This window comes from Galdieria sulphuraria, assembly GCF_000341285.1.
Source record: "Galdieria sulphuraria unplaced genomic scaffold scaf_56, whole genome shotgun sequence".
NCBI lineage: Eukaryota > Rhodophyta > Bangiophyceae > Galdieriales > Galdieriaceae > Galdieria > Galdieria sulphuraria.
In genome coordinates, this window is record NW_005178419.1 from 1 (window position 1) to 10,130 (window position 10,130).

Sequence of the window (10,130 nt, forward strand, 5' to 3'; positions counted from 1 at the left end):
ATGAGGATTCCTTACGAAAGAGCACAAAAAATACTTACTGCCACGCAAGAAATTACTAACTTCCTTCCTCTTCGAACTTCTACATCTCCAGAACGAATATCCGAATGCTTCCATAATAGTCCAGAGTCTTCTTCATGTAAACATATGGCATTCTTTATTGTAACAGGGTTGCCAAGTGTATCATGAACAACAGCATCGAAATAGGTTATGACTCCCAAACAGTCACAACCAAGCTTCAGAGAGTTACAGCAAAACCCCAAGCCATATTCTCCAACATCAAATGCTCTAGGATTGAAAATAAAATAGATTCGCCAGAACTATAGTCATAAATAATAAATGCTTACATCTTTCGATTATGTGGTGGTCGAGGGTCTCCATACGGAACTAACATTTCAGCTAATGATGCACGATGAAGAACTTTTCTGTAAGTTCCTTGGTCACAGAATTCAACATCTCTTAAAACTAAGGCTTCTCGAACATTGAATCCAATATGCAGTCGCCAGTTTTGCCATTCCACAACATGTCCATCCACTTGAAAACTAACTCCCTTAGGTTGGCAAGTAGAGAGAGGTTTCAAATTATCACGCAAATTCTCTTCGCCTAGTTGGCGAACAGTGTACGGATACTGGGTTCTCGGAATGGGAGATATCAGCTTCTCGTGGAGTGTATAATAGATAATTTCCATTAAGTTCAAGTCTACAATAGGTGTAAAGCCTTCGATAGGATGAGCATACAAATTATCATCTTTCGCATTCATTCGGCACCACAGAAAAACTTGCACTAAACGACGACTCTGTTCCCATGTCTCTCCATCATTTCCAATACCCCAACCATCCGCTATAACAAGATCCATATTATCAAAATGATAATACTTTTTCAAAATAAATTGAACTTTTGGATCCTTCTTCACAACTCTCTCCACCTCCACTAGTTCATCAAACATAATACGAGGTTGAACATCTTCCATCTGATAAAGATTTGTCAGCGGCCAAGTATGGCAAATGATCTGAATAATAAGAAGAATGGACTTACACATTTCCAAGAAACTACTTCTTGTTTTTTTAAGTGGACCAGCGCTTGATACATAGTCTGCAAAGTGTTATCTAAAATACCAACCAAAACTTGACGAGCAATAGAAAACTGATGATGCTTCCAGTGTGAATATTCTTCTTTGCTGGGCTCCTTCAGATCAAAACTGACAAAACGAAAACGCCCTTTTGGAAAGGAAGGATAACTTAGACAAATCTTCCTTGCCAAACTTATTTCAGCTTCATTTATGGGGTCAAAAGGATGCATAGACATCTAGAATAAAACAAAAATCAACACCAAACTGGGGTCCGTTGTTCTTATGCAGTGTAACACACGCTTACCTCTGAAGACTGTATTCAAACAACCCTTGAATGTTTTTCACCTGGGAAATGTTTCAAGTAAAATCACTTTTGGCAATGGTAAAATTGATTCAAGCCTCCAACTATATACAATCATTCATGGACGATTCAATGGGAAAGAGAAGAAAGGCAGAGAGGACATTCATTTCGACGTCGTGAGGACAATCAATCGTTGTCGCCTCTTGCTGTATCGTTGAACCCATTGACATTCGATCAAGCCTTAGTCTCATCTACTATGCAGATCTTATCTTTGTTAACGGAATTTTGTGCTCCGAAAAATTCTCATACATATTCTCTTTGGTGTTATTTCTCGTTTGTGAATACATCATCCTGTGTGAGAGAAAAACAAAGTATCAGAAAGCTATGCTCTTGGAACGTTTCCCTTGGCTCAAGTTCTTTCAACCTCGACCCAGCAAAAGTGACACAACCTTATCTGGCGCACACGGTTCTTCAAAGGGGAAACTTCGACTGTTGCATCTTGTCTTTCAATCCATATCTGGAATTTCTCCCGCTGGATCAGCCGCAGCCACTCTGACAGCCGCAGCTTACTATGCAAAAGGAGCTTTACCTTTTGCACAACTTTTGTCTTTCATAGCAGGTTATCTTTTAGTCAACACCACTTGGTGGTTTTCGAGACAAGTAGCAACTTCAGGTGGTTTTCTTGGTTTCGCAGCTGCAGGAATAGGACCTCGATGGGGTATTGTTGCAGGTTCCCTGTATTATTTTAGAAAATTTGTGCACCTTGGGATATTCTTCACTCTTCTTAGCGGGTCCTCTTTTTTCAGGAGTGATAGAGTCACTTACTGGAAAGACCTATCCTACCAAAGTATGGGTAGCAATACTCATTGGTTTCTATCTTCTCATTGCATTAATGGTATTTTCTGGCATTCGCTTATCTTTGGACGTTGCTGCCTACACTGGAATAGTTGAGCTGATATTACTCTTTGTTATTGCCGTAGTTATTGCAGCTAGAGCTGGAGACCTCAATACTGGACAAGCATTCAATCCTGATAATGCCAAGAATCGTCCAGACTTTGCTATTGGAGCATTGTTATCTTTGTTTACGGTAGCAGGCTATTCCTCTGCTGTCAATCTTGCTGAAGAAGTTTCTCGTCCTCGAAAACAGATCCCTATCGCTGTTCTTATAGCTTACACTACATGTGGCTCTATATTTGTGATTACTGCTTATGCTTATACTATTGGCTGGGGATACAAACATATGGACTCATTTGCCAACGCTTTAGTTCCTGGAATAATCCTAACTAGACAATATGCGGACGATTTTCTGGCTTGGCTGTATTTTATTTTTATATTTCAATCTACTTTTTTTATTTGTGTAGCTTCCTTATTAGTAGCTGTTCGAATAGTGTTTGCTATGGCTAGGGATGGTATCATTTTTCCTTGGTGGACAGCCAAACTTTCGAAAACGGGAGAACCTCATTATGCCACTGCACTGAGTTTGATAGTATGCTTTATTATATCTCTGGTTACTGGTCTCATTATGGGTAGTGATGATGGTTATAATTTCTTAGCAGTTTGTTCAACTCTTTCGATTTTTTCTGCTCATATTTTAGCAAACACTTCCTTACCCTTTTACTTTAGGAAAATCAAAAAGTTTCGTGTAATTTTTCATGCCATTGCTCCTATATTAGCCAATTGCATGTTATTATTTGGTATTTTTTTTACTATGTATCCATATGATCCTCAGACATTAGGTGCACCTATATGGACTGGAATTTGGTTGATTGCTACTTTCTTATTGACATATGTTACTCCAAAAGAGAATCTAGACCTATACATGAAGAGACTAAATATCCGTTCTTATGATTCTAAAGCAACTGGAGGAGAAAGAAATGGGGGTAATACTGGAGAAGAAGATGGAGTCGATGACGCTGAATCGCAGAATATCGTCAACAATGGCAAAGTGGTTGATGAAATTGTGCCACAAGTAACATTGGATGGGAAAGGCAATGAATCTCTTGAAGAGATATCAAAGCCATGAATACTTTGAGATTCATATGAATTCTTATTATGTGTGTTTTCTTTTGTTTTGTGGTCTTTTGAGTTGGTTAGAATAAATGCTAATCTTGCATTTCAACTATTATCTCAGTTTTCCGCTAAACGAACTACTGAAGTTTGTATCTCCTTATATTGAGTGTTTTATTTCTGGAGTTATTCCAGCTCTTACCAAATATTGCATATCTCCATAAAGAATGCCTTGGAAATTCTAATTTGTTCCACTTCGTGGTTAAAAAACTCAGTCAACTTGCTGTCTTGTTAGCATTTCTCTCGAGGGAGAATTGAATGAAATGTCCACTTGAACACTGAGCAAAGAGCACTCGAATTCTATTTCTTCTTCTAATGGACAACGGAGTCTGGTCCTATAGATAGGGATTGATGGTAATTGCTCTGTCCGTTATTTTAGACAACCTAGATATCGTCATCTGTTTTCGTTAAACATGAGTACCTTCTCTCTTGACTTGATAGAAAAGGACTTCGTACATTACTGGTTAATGTCAAAAAACAGTTCTCTGGCTCCTTCTACGTTCATAGACATATCAAACGGGTTTCGAGCGAAGTTTGAATCCGAAAACTTGAACATCAACCTCGACTTTCTGGTCTGTCCACAAGCTGTTGTCAATAACATTGTTTTAGGACAGGTAAATCCAACTTCCAAAGAGTTCAGGAGCTTAAAGCTATCCTTGTAGGTTTTTGGAGACCCTTACTACTTTGCCTTGCCAGAGACGTTAAGCCAAACGGTGCACCCCACAAGTCGGCGATTTGTATTTGATATGGAACAAAGTGAGTTTCTAGAGGTAAGTTTTTTAGAGTCTTTTTTTAATAATCCCACATATTCTATTTCGCTTTCTGCGTGTGTGTGCGGAGTAGTTTCACTGGTATACCAACCAAAACATGTTATTGACCATCTGGCTTAAGGTGAGCCCTGGCAGTAGGAAAATTTTTTACAGAAATAGATTCTAAAGTGAAGTTGCCACAGTTTGTGACAGACACTCGGCTAATGAGCTATTTTGTGATGTACGATATGACAGGAAACAAAAGTAGACGACCACAGAGAGTGATTCAAAGTAAAGAGATTGTGTTGCAGAAGCAAACTTTAGAGATGGAAAGCGGGCAGTTGTTTTCTGAAGCTAAAGGTGGTGCAGTTCCCTCTTTTTTGCCTAGTGAAGGAATAGAAAGAAGGCTGGAAGCCGTGCCCCAAGCCCGAGAATTCGTCAGGAACTTATTAGGCTTCTTTGAAGGATTTATAAGAACCTCGGAGTTCGAGTTAAATACATTCAAGCTACTGAAGAGCAGTATCGCACCTTGCAAAATTGATATTAGTTGTCGAGAACCGAGTGAGGATTTGAAGCTACGTGAACGAAGTCGATGGTGTATGCGGTCTTCATTGTTTCCCAGCTTGCCCGTTGTGAAAGACCGCGAACCAGTTAGCGTGGTCCACAAACTTATGCAATGTACTATATCTGATATGGAGAGACTTGAAAGTTTCTTCAGCTCCTGTCATTTTCAGACGCTGTCACCGCCAAATCATAGTATACAACATGTTTCTGAGCAAGATAAATTCTTATCTTTTTCTCAATCTGAAACAGTCAAGCCGAAGTCTTCAGCTGCCGAAAAACGGAAATGCCATATGCCACGAAATCCCAGTATGAGAATGCAGCAGAGATATGAAGCTACAGAAAGGGAGTTGTATGATAGTCGCTTTGGGGATATGATTTCTTCTGACTCACTGATTCCTTCTCCAACTTACACTTGTTCCAGTGAGACGAATGAAGTGGGACAAGACAAAGGGGAACCTGGCGATTGCTACTTGAACACCGACTTTTTCTCTGAAAGTACTTTGCACACTTATGGATTTTCATTTTCGTCAGATTTTCCAAAGAGAACAGAATAGGAGAATAGATAGAAACGATGGAGTTTCGCGCGAAACAAGTCCTATTGTAAAATAAGCCTATGAATTGTCAAAATATACTTTGATCTTCTCTTCGTCGTATGTCTAACAATGGCTTGTATCATAAGGTATCTCACACATCACATAGACATAAAATCCTCGTTTAAGAAAATGAGATACGCTTTAATTCCAAAGCAACAAACAAAAGAACGCAAATGAAACTTTCATGTGTATATGAACTTTCTTGTAAACTAAAATAGCTCCAAAGGTTGGTCTTTGTAGTTGACTATAACATTTTTGATCTGTTGATAGTGTTCTAAAGCAATCTTATGACATTCTCGTCCAAAGCCAGACTTTTTATATCCTCCAAAAGCTGAATGGGCGGGAAATTCGTTGTAACAATTCAACCAAACTCGTCCGGCTTCCAATTGTCGTGACACACGATATCCTCGAATATTGTCACGAGTCCACACTCCTGCAGCAAGTCCATATGAACTATCATTAGCCATTTGAATAGCGTCGTCTTCATCTTGAAAAGTACAGATACAAAGTACAGGTCCAAAAATCTCTTCTTGAAAAACCCTCATATGGTTATTTCCTAAAAAGATACAAGGATCCTGTTGATAGGGACTATCATTCTTGCAGTTGGATATAGTTATACATTTGGCTCCTTCTGCTTTGCCGATTTTAATGTATTTTTTGATACGTTGCACTTGTTCTAGACTTACTTGGGCTCCAATAATAGTGCTGGTATTCAAAGGGTCACCATGACGTATCTTATTCAGAACCCTTTGCATTCTTTCTAGGAACCTTTCCAATATACTTTCTTGAACAAGAGCACGTGAAGGACAAGTACAGACTTCTCCTTGATTTAATAAGAACATCATGGCACCTTCTATGGCCTTCTCTAATAAGCCGTCATCCTTATCCATAATATCTTCAAAGAATATGTTGGGAGACTTGCCACCCAATTCCAAAGTCACAGGAATGATGTTATCCGCAACATATTTCATGATTTCTTGACCTGTTGCTGTTTCACCTGTAAAGGCAATTTTTTTTACCTTTGGATGAAGAGCCAAAGGTTTCCCTACTTCTGGTCCATAGCCATTTATGACATTAATAACTCCTGGTGGAATAACTTCCATTAATAATTCCATCAATACCAGAATAGAAGCAGGAGTTTGTTCTGCTGGTTTTAAAATGGCACAGTTTCCAGCTGCTATTGCAGGTGCTAACTTCCAAGATGCCATAAGAATAGGATAGTTCCAAGGAATAATCAACCCAACTACTCCCAAGGGTTCATGAAAGTGATAGGCAACAAGAGTCTCATTGATTTCGGATAGAAAACCTTCCTGGGTAGCGATGGCCCCAGCAAAATACCGAAAATGAGTAGCAGCGTCAGGAATATCCTCCAACAGAGCTTCTCGAATGGGTTTTCCATTATCCCAAACTTCAGCTACGGCTAGTTTTTCCCTATTCTCATCCATTACTTGTGCTATTTGATATAATACTTTGGCTCTGTCTTGTGCAGAAGTTTTTTTCCACGATTGCCAACCTTTATATGCATGTTCCATTGCAACCTCAACGTCTTCAGCAGTTGACCTTGCACATTGACAGAATACTTTCCCATCAACTGGTGAAACGTTATCAAAATAGTTTCCCCTGACAGGTGCTATCCATTGATTACCAATAAAGTTGTCATATTTGGGGCGAAAGCTGACTAAACAACCTGCTTCACCAGGTCTACTGTATACTTTCTCACTCATTCCTTCAATCAAATTTGAAATTTGATAAATGAAGAATCAAGAACACGATAGCAGTAAGACAATCTGTTAATATTTGCTATAAATATCCCACTTCTTGTACTAGAAGAAATCAGTACAATGGCTAAGGGACTTCTGTCCAACGGGCTTCCTGAACAATTCCAACGGATACCGACGATGAGTCCTGGCGACTTTGTAGCACTCGAATGGATAATGAATATTATCGAAACCTATTGTTCTTGTATTGATCATAGTTAGGATCAATACTGAAGGCAAGCACTAACCTCTGTGGCAACTGGAAATAGGAAGCTGAAAATTATTTGTGATACATTTGAAACATTCGTGGAAAGTAGAAAAGATAGTGCCCGGCATTAGAAAGGAAAACAATTGAAGTTTCTGAAAATCGCACTTGAAAGATTGAAACCAAACAGACCACATTTTTTCTCTTTGGTCTAGGATATATCGACTCAGTATAGGATAGGAATGTTCCACGGGAAGCAAATCGTTTCGTTTTTACTGATCAGTTCGCTTCGACTCCAGTTATTTAACTCTTCTGCATACAATACAATGCCTTCTGTGAACGGATACCTCTCCGCTTATTGAGTCGCCTTCGTGAGACGAGGGGAAGAAATGTCGACAGTCAATATGGAAGTACAATATCACAAATGTTCTGAATACGTTTGTTTCTATAATCAAAGAACATAGACTACTATTCATATCTTTATTATCATTTCTTATGGGTTGGCAGCTGAAAGTTTACCGATGGCTGTTCTAACACAACACAATGAATACCTCCACCACCTAGTAAGATCTCTCTTGCAGGAACTTGAACAACTGATCGTTCGGGAAACAACTCTTGAAACAAATCTAACGCCAGCTTGTCATTTGGGTCATCATAGGAAGGCAGAATCACCACGCCATTGCCAATGTATGCATTGACATAGGATGCAGGTAACCGTTGTCCAGTGTTTCTGGACAAAGCCATCCTGAAGTTTGTGAACTGAAGTTCTTTTATTTCTTCCTCGGTACGATATTGCGGAGCAGGCCCTAAAACCTTATGGATTTGGAATTTTTTGCCTCGAGCATCTGTTGAGTTTTCTAAAATTTCCAGAGCTGTTGCAGATCTCTTATATTGTGGGTCTTGACGGTCTTCTGTCCAATGTAAAACAACATGTCCTGCTTTGGCAAACATACAAAGATTATCTACATGTCCATCTGTATCAATGTCTCCATACACTCCAAATGGAAGCCAAATGACCTTTTCTACGTGAAGATATTCTTTCAATTTGGCTTCTACTTCTTTCTTTGTCATACCAGGATTGCGATTTCTGTTCAGTAAACATTCCTCTGTCGTTATAATGGTGCCTTCTCCATCGGTCACCACTGCTCCCCCTTCCAACACCAGAGATGCTTCTACCCTCGGGATGCGTTCGATTTCTAGGATCTTCGAAGTAACAAGAGAATCGTACTCCCAATCTGGATAGCAGCCCTCTAAGGATCCTCCCCAAGCGTTGAAAGCGAAATCAACGCCACAAATATTTGTAGAACCTTCACACGGAACTTTCCGAGTAAGAAATATTGGACCTGTGTCTCTCAACCAACAATCGTTGGTTTGTATTTCCACTATTCTTACATTACTCGGCAATAAATTTCGACACTGTTTCCAAGAACTTATAGAAGCAGCCACAGTTATTTTTTCATATTTCGATAACGTTTCAATGAGCTTTTGGAGCAAATATGAGAAAAAAGCAGCATGAAAGGGTCAAGCTTACCTTAACAAAAGCTTCTTGGGCAGGTTTTCCGTCCTTTCTCCAGTTATCAGGTCTCTCTGGCCAGCCTATCCAAGACTGACTATGTTGCACCCACTCTGCAGGATACACAAACTCTTCTAGTTTCATCACTCCCATTTCTCCAAAATTTCGTATGCAGAACCAAGAAAGGAAAACAAATTGATGAATGTCGAGTCTGATAGACAGATTCTCCTGGTCTGATAGACCAGCATTTGAATTCCTTTCGACAAGAGTCGTGGGATGAAAACTTCTACTTACAGTTAAAATACTACTTTGTTTTTATTTGTTGTATAAACTAGTCTTATGCGCTGGATATAGAGAATTACCGTTTTGATCATAAGCTGAAGAAGATTTATATAGAAGGACAAGACTCCTGCAAAATTCTTTATTAGAAAAGAGGGTTACTGTAATTGAATGGTTCTAAAAACTTTTTCTAAGAAGACAACTTTTCTCACCGTTTTGCGAACACAGGAATACTTACTTCCTTGTAAAAAATAATGGAAAGTAGCCCTTACACTGGAAATTCTCGACGACACATTGAAGAGGACTTCTTAAACCAAGATTTACAATAGTGCAGACAGCGATGTATCCGAGACAAGCACGGTTGCTACGTTGCTTAGGTAATATCACAACCTGCTTTAAAATTTCAAAGGAAACTCTATGTGTTATATACAAATGAATACAATTGGAGAATTTATTTATACTCTGGAATGTCGTAATTCTAAAGAATATCTCGTATCAACGTGTTGCGCTCCAAAAAGCACTTCCAGAAAAGTGAGATTCACATCCGTAAACTTTATTTTTCGGTATTTGTAAACAGGAACAAGGTGAGTTAAACGACTATTGTCAAAACGGATAGTTGTTAGTTACATTGCAATTCGACCTTTTCTTTCGTACTTTCACAGGAAGAGATGGAACTGTAGTGAACAGTATCGTGTCTTAAGCTGTGATTATTTTTGAAGTCTGTCTAATCAAAGGTTTAGCAGTAGGCGGCTTACAACGCATCATTTCTTAATAAATACAGTAACAGCAGCAGCACTCAAAAGCATTTTCTTTCTACATTTGGAGCTACTGTATAGTAAAGGCTGTTCCGAAAATCCTGAGTAAGTAACTCATTCAGTAGCAAAGAACAAGTTTTATATTTAAGGGTCTTTTTAAAATTTCTACTCTATCTTTCACCGGCAGTATTGCAAAGAAAAGCTATGGGCGAATATCTTATTCATCTGTATCGATAATGCAACAACTGGACCAAACGGCATATTCCTCCACTTTCGAAAAC

General features: G+C 38.9%; 6 protein-coding genes across 6 annotated transcripts; 3 read left to right on the top strand and 3 right to left on the bottom strand.

Moving 5' to 3' along the window:
• Window positions 1-38: 38 nt before the first annotated feature.
• On the bottom strand, window positions 39-1,340 carry Gasu_54570 (primary-amine oxidase; the record flags this gene model as incomplete). Its single annotated transcript, XM_005703345.1, has 3 exons — window positions 1,033-1,340; window positions 345-967; window positions 39-285 (listed from the first exon to the last, which is right to left on the bottom strand). Coding segments are annotated over exons 1-3 (1,140 nt in total), but the record flags the coding sequence as incomplete, so codon positions are not given.
• Window positions 1,341-1,640: 300 nt separating this feature from the next.
• Window positions 1,641-3,482, top strand: Gasu_54580 (amino acid permease, APC family). Its single transcript, XM_005703346.1, has 2 exons — window positions 1,641-2,085; window positions 2,156-3,482. Exons 1-2 carry the CDS (start codon window positions 1,752-1,754, stop codon window positions 3,388-3,390), a joined length of 1,569 nt encoding a protein of 522 aa, XP_005703403.1. The 5' UTR covers window positions 1,641-1,751; the 3' UTR covers window positions 3,391-3,482.
• Window positions 3,483-3,730: 248 nt separating this feature from the next.
• On the top strand, window positions 3,731-4,351 carry Gasu_54590 (uncharacterized protein). Its single transcript, XM_005703347.1, has 2 exons — window positions 3,731-4,048; window positions 4,097-4,351. The coding sequence occupies exons 1-2, from the start codon at window positions 3,848-3,850 to the stop codon at window positions 4,322-4,324; spliced, it is 429 nt and encodes a 142-aa protein (XP_005703404.1). The 5' UTR covers window positions 3,731-3,847; the 3' UTR covers window positions 4,325-4,351.
• Window positions 4,352-4,380: 29 nt separating this feature from the next.
• Gasu_54600 (uncharacterized protein) lies at window positions 4,381-5,468 on the top strand. Its single transcript, XM_005703348.1, has one exon. It carries the CDS (start codon window positions 4,408-4,410, stop codon window positions 5,299-5,301), a length of 894 nt encoding a protein of 297 aa, XP_005703405.1. The 5' UTR covers window positions 4,381-4,407; the 3' UTR covers window positions 5,302-5,468.
• A 55-nt stretch (window positions 5,469-5,523) lies between these two features.
• On the bottom strand, window positions 5,524-7,110 carry Gasu_54610 (aldehyde dehydrogenase (NAD+)). The gene has a single exon (XM_005703349.1). It carries the CDS (start codon window positions 7,062-7,064, stop codon window positions 5,550-5,552), a length of 1,515 nt encoding a protein of 504 aa, XP_005703406.1. The 5' UTR covers window positions 7,065-7,110; the 3' UTR covers window positions 5,524-5,549.
• Window positions 7,111-7,766: 656 nt separating this feature from the next.
• On the bottom strand, window positions 7,767-9,020 carry Gasu_54620 (agmatine deiminase). Its single transcript, XM_005703350.1, has 2 exons — window positions 8,834-9,020; window positions 7,767-8,784 (listed from the first exon to the last, which is right to left on the bottom strand). Exons 1-2 carry the CDS (start codon window positions 8,966-8,968, stop codon window positions 7,789-7,791), a joined length of 1,131 nt encoding a protein of 376 aa, XP_005703407.1. The 5' UTR covers window positions 8,969-9,020; the 3' UTR covers window positions 7,767-7,788.
• Window positions 9,021-10,130: the final 1,110 nt, after the last annotated feature.